The 16,288-nt window shown below is 39.4% G+C and overlaps 1 protein-coding gene across 3 annotated transcripts in view; it reads left to right on the top strand.

The window, feature by feature from the left end:
• The window catches only part of LOC141735438 (ras GTPase-activating protein 1-like), a 77,391-nt gene that overhangs the window by 9,201 nt on the left and 51,902 nt on the right, over positions 1 to 16,288 (top strand). For all 3 annotated transcript variants that reach the window (XR_012584723.1, XR_012584724.1, XM_074568195.1), the window contains exons 3-8: positions 6,333 to 6,468; positions 7,263 to 7,333; positions 10,758 to 10,875; positions 11,917 to 11,948; positions 13,752 to 13,804; positions 14,537 to 14,687. Coding sequence is in view for 1 of the 3 variants with exons in the window: in XM_074568195.1 (XP_074424296.1) it covers positions 6,333 to 6,468; positions 7,263 to 7,333; positions 10,758 to 10,875; positions 11,917 to 11,948; positions 13,752 to 13,804; positions 14,537 to 14,687 (561 nt within the window). In the remaining 2 variants the exon portion in view is untranslated. The remainder of the gene's footprint in view (positions 1 to 6,332; positions 6,469 to 7,262; positions 7,334 to 10,757; positions 10,876 to 11,916; positions 11,949 to 13,751; positions 13,805 to 14,536; positions 14,688 to 16,288) is intronic.

Raw genomic sequence — 16,288 nt, 5'->3', positions numbered from 1 at the left:
GATGCTACACTCAAACATTTTTCAGCCTCAAGAATGGCAGTCGTGAAGTTATTTCAGCCAAATATAGGGATGCGTCCACTGGGTCCCACAGAGTGTAAGAGTCACTTTCACCAAAGCTTGTTCTTTGCCAATTGCAGCCTTCCAAAAATGGGTGAAATTTCCATTGCTCAACAATCTCACTGATATTTTGTTTCCTAAAAGTGTTATTTTTCAGATTAAACTTTCCTTACATATTTCTGTTTGACTAAAATACCAATATTTTAGGTGAAAGTTTTCCAGATCCCTCTCCCCCAAGTTGAATAAGGGCATATGTTTACGCAGCATATGATTGACAGATAGCGTTTGAGTCCATTGAAATGAATTTCTTTTTGGCTGAAGTAGTATGTTTTTTGGTGAGTTGCTGAGTGTTATAAAATATTGGGAAGGAAAACCTTTATCTTTTCATCTTGTCCTTCAGAATTTTATGTGACTACAGAAGTCTTTGTATTTACTAGTCCAGTGTGTTTTGAAGAAAGGTTTCATTTTTATTTTTATTTACTAATAAAATGTGAAACACTAAATTTCATTTAGAAGCCTAATCTCTGAATAATTTACTATGGATTCTATAAGGAATCTGGTAGAAAATATGCCAAGTGATCTAGTCTAGATCCTTAAAGTTATATTATTTTCTGACTCCCCTTGCAGTGCTATCTGCTTAAAAAATAATAAAATATAATAATATAGTTTAAACAACTGACCTGAGAAGAGAGATTTTAAAGCAGGAATGTATGAGAATACTGACCTGTTGAGGAAAAATAGAATAAAAGTGTAAGAAACCAACTAGGGATAAATAATATACTCATCTGAGTTTCTCAGCAGTGAAATTTATTTTTTCCTTTTGTTTTTGAATTGTTCATGAACTTTGTAAAGAAGTCAAATGCTAAGTAGAAAACTAAGTAGTCAGACATGTTTAACCTTTTGTACTGTAATTTGTTTTGAAATATCTTTAAGATAACTTGTCTTCTGGAAACTGGAGAGATGAGTAACATGATGTTAGATGTTTTTTCCTTAAGTGAAATTTGATTCATTGACTAATAGTTTCTCTCAATTTCTTGCCTTTTATTGCATATTTTTATCTTCACTGATCAATGACATTATATATTCTTAGACTTCAGTTTGTGAAGGCATGTCATAAGACTTCCTCCTTTGGCGGAAGTGCTCACCAAGCCACTTTCCATGATTTACCAGCAGTCCTGGCAAACCGGGGAGGTCCCAGTTGACTGGCGTCTAGCAAATGTGACGCCCATCTACAAGAAGGGCCGGAAGGAGGATCCGGGGAACTACATGTCAGTCTGACCTCAGTGCCTGGGAAGGTCATGGAACAGATCATCCGGAGTGATAGCATCCTGAGTGCCATTATGCAGCACATGCAGGACAACCAGGCGATCAGGCCCAGTCAGCATGGGTTCATGAAAGGCAGGTCCTGCTTGACAAACCTGATCTCCTCCTATGACAAAGGGACCCGCTTGGTGGATGAGGGAAAGGCCGTGGATGTTGTTTACCCGGACTTTAGTAAAGCTTTTGACACCTCTTCCCACAGCATCCTCCTGGAGAAACTGGCTGCCCATGGCTTGGACAGGTGTACTGTTCACCAGGTAAAAAAAGTGGCTGGAGGGCCGGGCCCAGAGAGCAGTGGTGAATGGAGTTCAATCCAGTTGGCAGCCAGTCACGAGCAGTGTTCCCCAAGGCTCAGTATTGGGGCCAGTTCTCTTTAGTATCTTTGTCAATGATCTGGAGGAGGGGATTGAGCACACCCTCAGTAAGTTTGCAGACGACACCAAGTTGGGTGGGAGTGTCCACCTGCTTGAGGGTAGGAAGGCTTTGCAGAGGGATCTGGACAGGCTGGATCGATGGGCCGAGGCCAATGGTATGAGGTTCAACAAGGCCAAGTGCCGGGTCCTGCACTTGGGTCATAACAACCCCATGCAGCGCTACAGGCTTGGGGCAGAGTGGCTGGAGAGCTGCCTGGCAGAAAAGGACCTGGGGGCATTGGTTGACTGCCAGCTGACTATGAGCCAGCAGTGTGCCCAGGTGGCCAAGAAGGCCAGCAGCATCCTGGCCTGTATCAGGAACAGTGTGGCCAGCAGGACTAGGGAAGTGATCGTCCCCTTGTTCTCAGCACTGGTGAGACTGCACCTCAAGTACTGTGTCCAGTTTTGGACCCCTCACCACAAGAAAGACATTGAGGTGCTGGAGCGCATCTAGGCTGATTGAGGGTCTAGAGAGCAAGTCTTGTGAGGAGCGGCTGAGGGAGCTGGGGTTGTTTAGCCTGGAGAAAAGGAGGCTGAGGGGAGACCTTCTTGCTCTCCAGAACTACCTGAAAGGAGGTTGTAGAGGGGTGGGGGTCGGTCTCTTCTCCCAAGTAACAGGCCATAGGACAAGAGGAAACAGCCTCAAGTTGCGCCAGGGGAGGTTCAGACTGGATATTAGGAAAAATTTTTACACCGAAAGCGTTATTAAGCATCAGAACAGGCTGCCCAGGGAAGTGGTTGAGTCACCATCCATGGAGGTATTTAAAAGACGGGTAGACATGGCACTTAGGGACATGGTTTAGTGGTGGACTTGACTTGGTAGTGTTAGGTTAACGGTTGGACTCAATGATCTTAAAGGTTTTTTCCAACCTAAATTATTCTATGATCCTAAAAATCATTGTTTTGATGCTCTGCAACAGTTCTGGTGGAAAGTATTATGTTCTTCCTATTTACTACATAATTTATTGTAAACTGGTTTTAGCATTCTGCGGGTTTCATAAAACTGCTGATTTCACAATTTTTACCCAAAGACCAAAATTCTTTAAGTAGATCAAATATCATGTTCACTTCCCCCCCCCATGTTTAACTAAAGGAGTAGTTCAATCCCTCTGTCAGTATTTTCTCCCTTCTCCAAGTTGCTTTTCCAGATAGCTCTTCGCATTTTTAAAGAAGTGTTATTACTCAGGACTACTGGAAAAATTCAGGTTCTCTTGATGCCATCAATTTACATAAGTGATTGTTTCTTTGGATTGTCTCGTCAAAAATAGTGTTTCAACTTATATACTTTTTTCCTTGTCCAAATGACTCTTGTGTAGTACAAATGCTTTAAAAACTGTTAACTCTCTTACCTAAATCAATTATTTCTGACTGTTTTTAGAACTTGTATTGCATAGCCATGTGAACAGACGTGGTATTTTCCATTTTTTGGCATGACAAGTGCGTTCACAAATCTGAGTACTAAAATACACAGTACCACCCTGCAAAAAAACCCCAACCCCAAACAAACACACGCCCCCCAACTACATAAGTTAGTGAGTAAGATGAGCTATTTTATAAGAATTTTCTTTTGTGTTAAACTATTGAAATGGTGGTTTTTTAGGCATTTTTCCTATTTATTAGAAGGCTTTTAAATTGAGTACAGTATCATTACAAATGTATTTCTTATTTTTTAGCATGGATACTAGACTAACTTTAGAAAAGTGACTAAATTTTGAAGTTATTTCAGTATTCTGCACTGTATAATTAAATGCAGTTATTTGTTACCAAAATATATTGATTCTTTGCCAGATTTTTACGGGCCTATCATATAAGCTGTATGTCCTGCATGATAGAAGTATTAATGCTGTTACCTCTACTAATGTAGTATGTCATTTATCCAGTACGCTGGTAATTAGATTCTTGTATTTAATTTCATAGAATCATAGAATCTTCATGGTTGGAAAGGACCTTTGAGATCATCGAGTCCAATCAAACAACCTACAGTCTCTGCCACTAGAGCATGCCCTGAAGTGCCACATCTAGACATTTCTTAAACAGCTCTAGGGATGGTGACTCAACGCCCTCCCTGGGCAGGCTGTTCCAGTGCCTGACCACTCTTTCAGTAAAGTAATTCCTCCTAATATCTAACCTAAACCTCCCCTGCCACAGCTTCAGACCATTTCCTCTGGTCCCGTCATTATTCGCCTGGGAGAAGAGGCCACCACCCACCTCTCTCCACCCTCCTTTCAGGTAGTTGTGGAGGGCAATGAGGTCTCCCCTCAGCCTCCTCTTCTCCAAGCTAAACATGCCCAGCTCCCTCACCCTCTCCTCATATGCCCTGGTCTCCAGACCCCTCACCAGCCTGGTAGCTCTCCTCTGGACACGCTCCAGCACTTCTGTGTCCCTCCAGATAGACAACGTCCACAGCCTTCCCCGCGTCCAGAAGGCGGGTCACATGGTCATAGAAGGAGATCAGGTTGGTTAAGCAGGACCTCCCTTTCCTAAACCCGTGCTGGCTGGCCCTGATCCCTTGGCTGCCCTGCACTTGCCGTGAGAGCTCACTCGAGATGATCCTCTCCATGATCTTCCCTGGTACCGAGGTCAGGCTGACAGGCCTGTAGTTCCCCGGATCCTCCTTCTGACCCTTCTTGTAGATGGGCGTCACATTAGCCACCTTCCAGTCATCTGGTACCTGCCCTGTTGACCAAGACTGTTGATAAATGATGGAGAGAGGCTTGGTGAGCTCTCCCGCCAGCTCCCTGAGTACTCTTGGGTGAATCCCATCCGGCCCCATCAACTTATGTGCGTCTAGGTGCAGAAGCAGATCATTGACTACTTCCTCCTGGATTATGGGTGGGTTGTTCTGCTCTCCATCCTTATCTTCCAGCTCCGGAGGCTGAACACCCTGGGGATCGCTGGTCTGACTATTGAAGGCAGAGGCAAAGAAGGCATTCAGTATCTCAGCCTTCTCCTCGTCCTTGGTTGCAACTTTCCCCCCCGGCATCCAGTAAGGGATGGAGATTCCCCCTGGCTCTCTTTCTGTTGATGTATTTATAAAAACTGTTTTTGTTGTCCTTAATGTTAGTGGCCAAGTTGAGCTCCAGCTGGGCTTTTGCCTTCCTAATTTTCTCTCTGTATAACCTAACGAGATCTCTGTACTCCTCCTGAGTTGCCTGTCCCTTCTTCCAAAGGTGGTAAGCCCTCCTTTTATTCCCAAGTCCTATTATTCCTATTTAAAAAGTTCCTTATTCATCCAGGCTGGCCATTTTCCCCGCCCTTTAGACTTGCGACACTTGGGGACAGCCTGCTCCTGGGCCTTTAAGATTTCCTTCTTGAAGAGCGTCCAGCCTTCCTGGACCCCTTTGCCCTTCAGGACTGTCTCCCAAGGGACTCTCTCAACCGGTGTCCTGAACAAGCCAAAGTCCACCCTCTGGAAGTCCAAGGTGGAGGTTTTGCTAACCCCCCTCCTTACATCACTATGAATTGAAAGCTTGACCATTTCGTGATCACTAAGCCCAAGACGACCTCCGACCACCACATCTCCCACTAGTCCTTCTCTGTTTGTGACCAGTAGGTCTAGCGAGGCACCTCCCCTGGTAGGCTCCCCTACCAGTTGTGTCAGGAAGTTCTCTTCCATGCACTCGAGGAACCTCGCAGCCTGCCTGCTCTCTGCTGTGTTGTATTTCCAGCAGATACCCGGCAGGTTGAAGTCCCCAAGCAGAACAAGGGCTGGCGACTGCGAGACTTCAGCCAGCCGCTTATAGAATACTTCATCTGTGTCCTCATCCTGGCCGGGTGGTCTCTAGCATACTCCCAGCACAACATCTCCCTTATTTGCCTTCCCCTTCATCCTTCCCCATAAACACTCGACTTTATCATCACTGGAATCACTCCATACAATCAAAACATTCCCTAATGTACAGAGCCACACCCCCGCCTCTCCTCCCTTGCCTGTCCCTTCTGAAGAGCTTATAGCCATTCATTGCAGCATTCCAGTCGTGACAGTCATCCCACCACGTTTCCATGATGGCCACTACATCATAGCTGTCCTGCTGCACAATGGCTTCCAGCTCATCCCGTTTGTTGCCCATGCTACGTGCATTCGTGTAGATGCACTTGAGCTGGGCCACCGGTTTCACCCCCATCCTTGGCCCTTTATCCCTAGGCTCGTTACTAGTGGGCCTGGTTTTATCCCCTTCCCCCTTCGATACTAGTTTAAAGCCCTGTCCATGAGCCTTTCATTTAGTTCTAGCAAATCTCCATACTTTTTTGTAAATCTACATCTCCTTTACAGTCTTCAAATATTTTTATGTCATGATGTTTATCAGTAATTGCTGATGAGATATTCATTAGTTAAGGGGGTATGTATGTGTATATATATGAGAGAGAGAGAGAAAGTTTGTAATATTGCATTTTGTTGAACGTAGACAGCCTGCTTTAAAGACTCAATGTTATCCTAACTTCCTTTTAAAAAACAGTAAATCACAAAATCAACAAAAAAACACCCCAATGGTTTGTAGCAAAAGATTTTCTTCTGTCAAGCTTCCTTTTTTTTATTAACAGGATTATTGCCATGTGTGGAGACTATTACATTGGTGGACGTCGCTTTGCTTCACTCTCGGACCTAATTGGTTATTACAGTCATGTGTCTTGTTTGCTGAAGGGGGAAAAACTATTCTTTCCAGTAGCACCTCCAGAGGAAAGTAGTAAAATTTTTAAATGTCATTTACTTAAATATTAATACTGATAGAAAGTAATGATAAATTTTTTTTTTTAATTAAAATCTGTAATGAGAAAGCTAGATATCAGGTATTGCAGTTATCTCCAAATGTAGCAATAACTTTGTATGTAAACTGAGATAAACAAGAAATTGTGTGATTCTTGGCTAGTAAAGAGCACCATTGTAATGTAGTTAGCCTCTAGGGTTTTACACTGACTTAATAAAGTATTTCAAAATAATATTACTATTTTGTAGCAAAGATTTCAAAGTACACATCCTGGAAATAACCAAAGTTCCTGAAAGCTGGGCTTCTTTCAAGTGACTATCCTTAAGACAATATCAGTAATTTAAAAAAACCAAAGCAACTCAGACAAAACAGCCCCACCCCCCCCAACCACCTGCAGACTGTGCCCCTACCCTGAGTAAAGATGTTTCTGAACATTAAACTTTCATAAATTTCCACTAAGTGGAAGAAAGTTCTGAAGTACTCTTTCATGGGAATTACATTATTGGTAATTTTATTTTTGGAGATAACTCAACCGATAATGTTACAAGGCTAGAAACAAAATGAGAGCGCTTTTGTAGATAGCTCTAGGAATTAAGCATTTCCAGCTCTTACTATTTTTGACCCTTTGAAAACTTAAAACTAGCAAAGGGATAGAAATTACTGTTACCAGTCTTTTGCCTCAGAATAACATAATGTTGGAGAGAGGAAGTCTATACTAGAATGAAAGGGAAAATTAATATCTTTGCACTCTTCTCTAAAATTGTAGCCTGTGGAGGATAGAAGGAGAGTTCGAGCAATTTTACCTTACACCAAAGTGCCAGAAACTGATGAAATAAGGTATGTTTTAATAATAGGTAGAAGCAGTTGTGAAATTCTTGGTGTATTTATAAATACTAATGATTTCAGTATATGTTCACTATGCAAATACTTTCCAATTGCATCTTAGACTTAATGCTCTGGGAGGTTAAAGGTATGATGCCTCTTTTCCTTTTTTTTTTGTCTTTTTTTGTCGTGTGTCTTGTCACCTCCCTCCTTGTCTTTTTTCTTTTGCCATGGATATAGCAATAACACTTTTATTCTGGGTATACTGTTTGTATTAATTATAAGGGGAGTTACATTTAATTGCTAGAACTATGAAACTTAGTTTAGAAGTAGAACACTACTAATTTCAAAGGCTTACCCACTTTGAGAAAAATATAAGTTTGTGCATGAAGGAATTCTGTGCAAAAATGTCTCATGTGAGGGTCTGAAATAAATTGGCTCCAAATTTGCCTGCAGAAGTAGCTAGTAACAGATAAATAGTTCAAGCCAAACCAATCTTGACCACTAGAAGGAGAATGTGAGAACTGACTCTGATAAAATTAAAACCAGTATTTTTAGTGTCTTCCTTGAAATAAGGAAAAAAAGGAGAGATGGCCAAAAAAACTTGCCTTTAACGTTCTAGCACTCGTTTTGTTGCCTGTGCCTAAAAACTCTGTCCTTAAAATGGAGCAAGAATGATTCCCTTTCCTTCTTCCTCTCCCCTCTTTTGGAAAGAGTCTGTATTGAACAAATGATACTTTTAAATGTGTAATCTTAATATTTTAAAAAGTTATTGAATTGCCTCTCTGGGTGCCAGGTGCCCACCAAGCTGCTCTATCACTCCCCCTCCTCAACTGGACAGAGTGGAGAAAATATGACGAAAGGCTCGTGGGTTGAGATAAGGACAGGGAGATCACTTAGCAATTACTGTCACAGGAAAAAAAGACTGAGGGAAATTAATTTAATTTATTGCCAGTTAACACCAGAGTAGGTAATGAGAAATAAAACCACCTTCCCCTCACTCCTCCCTTCTTCCTGGCCTCAACTTCACTCCCGATTTCTCTACCTCCTCCCGCTGCGCGGCACAGGGGGATGGGGAATGGGGGTTGCAGTCAGTTCATCAGACATTGTGTCTGCTGCTCCTTCCTCCTCACACACTTCCCCTGCTCCAGTGTGGGGTCCCTCCCATGGAAGACAATCCTTCACTACCTTCTCCATCATGGGTCCTCCACAAACTCCTCCAATGTGGGTTCTTCCCACAGGCTGCAGTTCTTCAAATTTAAATTATTGTTTAAATCATCATTTAGATGGTGATTAGATGATGATTTAGACAGCAGTTAAACACTCTTCTACTTACTGCACTTGTAATAATTAAGCTATAGCAGGATATATAAATGTTGCTAGCATACAATATACTCTTAGGCCTAATGTAAAATGTCGTTCACTTTGTTATAGATATCAGGTGCCAGGGTAAGGGGTTTCTCAACCTCGAGGAGTAACCTTGAGAGGCGTCCCTTCTCAAGGGGGAGATCACCACCATGCAGCCTGCTGCTGTACAGGAGAGCTCAATGGGCTTGGGGGAGGGTGGGTGGGTTGTGTACCCACATTTATATTTATATATAATATGTACCCGTATTTATAGCATAAAGTGATTGATTCGTAGTCAAACCCCCTTTTGCTGTATGTGCAGTTGTACAGCTGTAGCAGTTTTACTTTTGTCTAGTCCCATCTCAGGCTGGTACTGTTAGCTCCTGATAAGACATGGGCTAGAGTCCTTGGTTCCTGAGAAGATGTGGCCTAGCACAATTCTCAAGGTTTGCACAGCAGGGCTGATTTCAGTCAGGCCTACTTGTCAGTAATGCCTGAACCAAAGTACTGGTGGGTGCATCCATCACACTAAGTGCTACAGAGCACAGCAAACTGCAAAATCCAAAACCAGTCTTTAACATGTACAGCAAAAAAAGAGCATGGCACAGATCAGATAAACTAATGTTGAGAACAGATAAATCAATATCGTGACCAGCAACTGTTAACAGATATAATAGTTATAAATTCCTTCTAATACATTCTGGTCAAGTCTGTTATTATCTCAAACCTTTTGAGCCCCATGTTGGGTGCCAAAAAGGACTGTTGTGTTTTAAACCCAGCCAGCAACTAAGCACCACATAGCTTGCTCACTCCACTCTGCTGGGATGGGATAAGAATTGGAAGGGTAAGATTGAGAAACGCGTGGGTTGAGATAAAGACAGTTTAATAATTAGAAAATAAAAAAAAAGAATTGTAAGGGGAAAAAAACCCCCACTAACCAACAAAGAGAGAGGAAAATAAAGCCCAAGAAAGACAAGTGATGCAAATGAAAACAACTGCTCACCACCAACCAACCAATGCCCAGCCAGTCTCTGAGCAACATCCCCCCCCGCCAACCTCCACCTCCCTAATTTTATTGGTGAGCACAATGTCATATGGTATGGAATATCCCTTTGGTCAGTTGGGGTCAGCTGTCCCAACTGTGTCCCCTCCCAAGTTTTTGTGCACCCGCAACCTACTCACTGGCAGGGCAGCCTGAGGAGCAGAAAAGGCCTTGATGCCTTGATCCCCCCTCAGCCGTCTTTTTTCCAGACTGAAGAGACCCAAGTCCCTCAGCCTTTCTTCATAAGAGAGGTGTTCCAGTCCCCTCATCATCTTGGTAGCTCTCTGCTGCACCCTCTCCAGCAACGCTGGAGAACAAATGGATAACTCCATTATCAACACTGTTTTCACCACAACTCCAAAACCTAGCCCCATACTAGCTACTATGAAGAAATTTAAGTCTATTCCAGCCAAAACCAGTACACCTGAGTTTGGGATTACACTTAAGGAATAATTTATACTAACCTTCCAGTAATGAAATTCCCTTGGACATTTTAATGCTTTGTATTTATGCTCTTATTGTAGCTAACTGCATGTCTTTTCGAGGAACTATTCTGTAATCTGTAATTCTGTAATACTATTCTGTATCTTCTTTTTAGCACTTATCTTCATATGCAAAGACCTAAATAGTAGATATTCCATAGTCTTTATTATACAAAATTAGGTTTTGTTAAAAGTATTATTTTCTTAGACTATTAAGGGAATCTTTGATTGTTTTTACTTCTGTTTAGTATTTGATCTCTCTTGATAAAAGAAGAATGTTACCATCTTTTAATGTTGTGGTGTTTTTTGTTTTACGCATCCTTAGCACACTTTAAAGTATCTATTAGATTCTAAATGTAAATCGAAGAAGGATAAATATTCATCTATCATAGCTACTTAAACTGTGTAAAAAATGCACATGGTGTGCTTGGGATACCAATAAATGTATCTTTCATGATCAGATTTCCTCAAATGTTTTGCTGAAACTGTGCTCAAGAATTCATTGTGTTCATTAAACTTTGTATTATGATTGTACTTCTAATGTAAATCTTACCGTAACTCTCTTCAGTTTCCTTAAAGGAGATATGTTTATTGTCCATAATGAATTGGAAGATGGCTGGATGTGGGCGACAAACCTACGGACAGACGAACAAGGTCTTATTGTAGAAGACCTGGTAGAAGAAGTGGTAAGTACTTTTATATTCAAATCTGTTGCAGAACTGAGATTTGATTTATTTTTTTTTTATTATATGTGTGTGTGTAAGTTAACATTGAAATAAGCCCAAACTAGTGGTGTTTAACTGCCTGACTTTATGTACTTTTCTAAACCTTCCTGCAGTAACTGAATCTGCCAGTTTTTAAATAGTGTAACAAACCTTTAAAGTCTAATTCAATATCCAAACAAAGTACTTATTCACATGTTATCCAAACAAGTTCATGTGCATGTGCAAATGAATGATACTGTGAACTTATTAAGTAGTTCCCTAAACTCACTAGTCCTGATAAAGAACTTGCTAGTCATTCAGTTGCATTCTTTTGTTTGTTTGCTATGAAACATTCATAAATGTATAGACTGAAATTTTGCACTGCAGTATGCCTTTTATTTAAGGGCCAAGTGTGGGTTAAAAAGTATATTGATGAGTTAATTGTACCTAGAAGGGCTTTTGCTAAGTCAGGAAGCTAACTGGGTGGCCTAAAGATAATTGAATTACTGCAGGAGAAGAGATGATTTAATGGACAAAAACACCCACTACACCCTCTGACATACTTTTTTTTAAAGTTGTTCACCATTGCTTTGGAGTCTTGATGATGTTTGCCTTGCAGCATATATATTTTGCTATTAGTAGAGTTTGCTTCTCCCGTTTCTCACATCTATATCAGGATGTGAATGGCTAAATTGAAATGGCAGTGTTAGAGTATCTAACTGTAGATTTCTACATTAGTGGTTGAAATTCAGGAAAGTTGAGATTTAAGTTACCACATGTAAAGAAGGACTTAAAGAGTGACAGAAGCAATCTTTTGAAATAGTGTGTTATGGCTGGATTTCCACTTAGCGAATGAAGTTGAAAACCTCTTTACATGAACTGTGCCATAAGCCATCTAGTTCAAAAATGTCTTGGACTTCTTAATGCTGTTTATTTCTACGGAAGGTCTTAACCTATGAAGTTTACTTTTCTAAACTCAAGCGTACTGTTGTCATGCACTTAATATGTTAATTCTCCTATTAGGGAAGAGAAGAAGATCCACATGAAGGCAAAATGTAAGGATTTTTGTTTTGTTATTAAAAGCAAATCATAAAATAACTGTTTGTAAACTTTAGCTATGAGATTGGGAAGGTGAACCAAATCTGTGTGTACTTGTTTTTTGATCTTAAGACTTTTCTTCTATACTAGTTGTTGAAGATGCATAGGTAATTGACAGTTGAAGTCTTGTATTAGTTATGCATAATGTTAATGGGTTTTGCAGTGATAAAATCTTGGATGAGTCTCTGTGTGATCACTTTACCCAGAATATGTACAATGGAGGGTGTGGTGTTTTCTGATTTGTGGGGGGTTTTTATACACTTAGTTTGCCTTAGAGGTAACCTTTTTTCAGGTCTGCTCAACTCTGAATGCAGGAGAGGGAACAAAGTATCATTAGAGGAATGACAGTGTAATAGTAACAATTTATATTAGCCTCACGTGCTAACACTTAAATGGAAAACCAAGAGACTATAGAATAATCTGTTTGCAGTGAATTCCAACTTGTTAAATACTTGAAAAAAAAACAAAACCAAACCTAATACAATTTACAATGAACAATGAATTGATATTATGGGAAACTGTTGATGGTTATATTATTTTCAGTAGTAAAATTTCTAGTAGCTGGATAACTTCATCTGTCCTCCGTTTACTTGCTATAATTGCAGCTGCTGCTTCCTGTATTTATTGCCCAGTTTGCAGTCTCCAAAGGACTGATGATTGAAGAAGGCATTTATTGTGGCTTTTTTTTTTTTAATAGGGGAAAGAAAATCATTGCTGTGTGGCTTCAGTTTACTGGTCTCCAATGTTCTGCTAGTCATTTTGGCATAGCAGCATAACAGAAGTGGAGATGCCTTCAAATACGGGAACTTTTTTTTTTTTAACAAAGTAGTTTGTAGCAGATTCTTCGAGCTTTGACACTGTCAGTCCAGTTACTCATGCTGCTCGGAGGATTTCTGGGGAGACAGGGCTTTCTGCAAATATTCCAAAAGCCAGAGATTGTCCTGTAAAGGTAATATAGAAAGGAAGTTAGAACTAGAGCTCTTTTTTTATGGCATAAAAGAATCTTTCTTTTACACACTTAAACACACGCATGTGCACACACACGCACACTCTGCAATGAAAGGCCATATTTCTAGCTTTCCTTTAAAGGACAGGATGAGCTCTTAAGATGTAGCATGTGGTGTGCCACGTGTAAACTGAATAGCCATGCAATGTCAAGCTGTTTTGTATAAACGTAAGTATCAGGTTGAGACTGGACAGATATTGCTGTATTTTTTTAGGATGATGCTCTGACGCAGGACTATGTGGAAGATGCAAGGTGTGAGATTAAAGCAATTCATATTCAATAGTCTAACAAAGCTAGGTTTTATTTCCTCAGCTTCTAGCAAAATTCAATTTTAGTTATTCTGTACAGTATTTAACTTTCATTAATCTCTTTGGGCTTTGCATTTCACGCTTCAAATAAATTGCTATCTGAGACTGACTTCAGATATGCCTGTCAAATTATCTAGCATTTAAACAATGCCTTTTCATCTCTAAACATACTTGGATTTGAACATCTACTTCGTGTTGGACACTTGTATTGATATGAGTTTATTTATATAGCTGTAGATATTTATTTTTCATTCTGTTAGTAGAAATACAGAATTGCTGAGTTACATAACGGTTGCTTATATAATCTATATGTACTAGATTTCTTTAAAATAAAGATTAATTCATAGGTGCCAGAGATTAATTCACAGGTGTTAGAGCCTCAGATGTCACAACAACTAAAAGAGAGCTGATAGTCTTGCTTTCTAATTTTTCTCTTTATCTTTAAGATGGTTCCATGGGAAGATCTCCAAACAAGAGGCTTACAATTTGCTGATGACAGGTACTTGTATTTCAGATGGAAATACAGTGGTAGTGGAACGACACAAAGTAATCCTGTTTATAACAGACTGCAGTAAAAATTGTTTTTTCAGTATAAACATATGAGCGTCAGACCTGTGGTTGTTACTACATTGCAAAAAAACCTCATGGCTGAGCACTGGGTATTTTTTTTTATATTCTCAAGTACAGTTAGTTTCATAATTCTGATATAAATAGTTAAATATTTTTTATTTTTGTAGTATATATAAATAAAAAAATATCTTGGGCTTCATCAAAATGCTGAGGAGAAAATACTGTTATGTACTTATGGGAGAATGTATTATAAACTTTTTTTAGTCTCTCAGAGGAAATAATTTTTAAAATGAAAACATCAAGATTTCTGACTCATACTATCAAATAACATAACTTAAATAGGAGAACAAAAATCTTTAAGTTTTTTTTTTAAAACGTTGTCAAACCTCCCACATGTACACCATATGCTCTTATAAAGAGGTGGCAAAAGTGGGGATAGGTTGTCAGCTACAGCTGAATGATTTTGCATTAACTTTGGCAGTTTAGAACTATTTCATCCTATTTATGTGAAGAACAGGGATCGCTGTTGGAACTTACATCAGACTTTCTCCTTTAAGTGTGCAGTTCTTGCTAATTTGTACAGAAAGAGCTTTGATAAGAGGTCATAAATGACACTAAGATAAGTAACAGTGAATAACACTGTATTATGATATCTTTTCAGTTGGTCAGGTGTGCAGTTTTCTTGTGAGGCCTTCAGATAATACACCTGGTGATTATTCACTTTATTTTCGGACCAGTGAAAATATTCAACGTTTTAAAATATGTCCAACATCAAGCAATCAGTTTATGATGGGGGGCAGATATTATAATAGGTAAGTTTTAATATTTGTGTGTATTTTATACTTCTGTAAAGAATTTGTATAATGTATTGCTGATAACTTGCTGATGTGATCATAAAATTTCAGTATTTCTTAAGAACATACTAAGAGTTTTAACTAGCTTGCTTAGTAGTTAGTTGTAACTAAGCACATTCTAAAATCCTTCAAAAGCTTAAGTGTAACTTGTTTCTTTTAAAGTATTTTTCTCCTTCTGTAAATGATTTTCTTCACCCTATAAATTGGATTATGACATGTAATTAGGAGAGTGCTGTGTTGTCTTGGAAGCTACTATTTATAATAGGGAGTTTTGTGTATATGAAAGGGGAAAAATAAAATGTTAGTTTTATCGGAGACATTCAGTAGGGTTTTTAAAGTATAAATAATGGAAATGGGTACTGACAAGAAAGGGAAAAAATATCTTCATTGTTGAAAAAAGTCATTAAATTAATCACCTTAAAACATGTGAATGATACTTTGGTCAGAAGTACAGATCACTTCATTTAGAGTGATGAAACCTGGAATGGGTTTGTTTTGCCGTGGGTATAAAAATATGGTAATATGTACAAAAAGAAATGACAAGAGATAAGTTCCCCTTTCATGGGAGACACTATCAATACAGCTCCAACCTTGAATCTGTGACAACCCTATGAATAAGATTATCGAGACTTCTCAGTACTGAAAACACACCTTTCTGTTTTAATTGAGGCCATTGCCTGTCAAATAATCAGAAATTTTCCAGACTTGTTCACCTAGAACCAGGGCATTCTTCATACCAATAGGTAATTTCTCTCGCTTCCAGCTTGGCTTCTGAGTGGGTAGAGATCCAGCAACTGGTGTGTTTGAGAAAATGTCAAGGTCTCCTAACTAAGAAGTTTGATGGACTTCTTGATATGATTTGAAATGGACGATGGTTTGAGATTAAGCAATTGGAACCTTATTAACCTATGTATATCCCACACACAGGCTGCTTGAGTACCTTCTACATTAATCAGTCTGGCCTCCAGACATCCTCATTGAAAATCAAGCTAGCTGCAGTGTCAGCCTTTGATGAAGGTAAATCCTCTTTTGCCCATTCTCTAGTTACATGGCTTATTAGGAGGATGATAGGCTAAAAGCCCACACCCTAGGTGATGTCAAACTAATTAGCAAATTAGTGGAAGTCTTATTAGTCTCAAATGGCTTTGCAACATGAAATAGATAGTATAGCTCCAGAAGCTTACTGCAATAAGTTATTCCTTTAGGAAATTAATTTCCCATTGCTGTATTCACTTGAAGCATATGTAATAAAATTTACCTAGAGAAGATTCTTTCCCTGACATTGGATGGAAAGAAGATTAAAAGATTAAGGATCACTAATTTATGATAATATGCTTTTTGAGGGTTTTTTGAATATTTTGGTACCTAGGTTGCAAAGATACTCCTCGGTGAAAGAGAACTGCTTGGCTTTGAAAGACTTCTAGTTTTAGTTGAGTGTTTTGGGGAATTACTAATATAGTCCTAGGCTCAAATTCCGTCCAAGTTAGTATTTACTGAAAGTTGATAAACTTCTTGGAAGTTCAAACAGTATGTAATACAAGGTAATGATGCAAAATGAA

Source organism: Larus michahellis, chromosome W (genome assembly GCF_964199755.1).
Source record: "Larus michahellis chromosome W, bLarMic1.1, whole genome shotgun sequence".
NCBI classification, from domain to species: domain Eukaryota; kingdom Metazoa; phylum Chordata; class Aves; order Charadriiformes; family Laridae; genus Larus; species Larus michahellis.
Note: the sequence above shows the minus strand (reverse complement) of the source record. Positions and strands in the feature narration are given on the sequence as shown.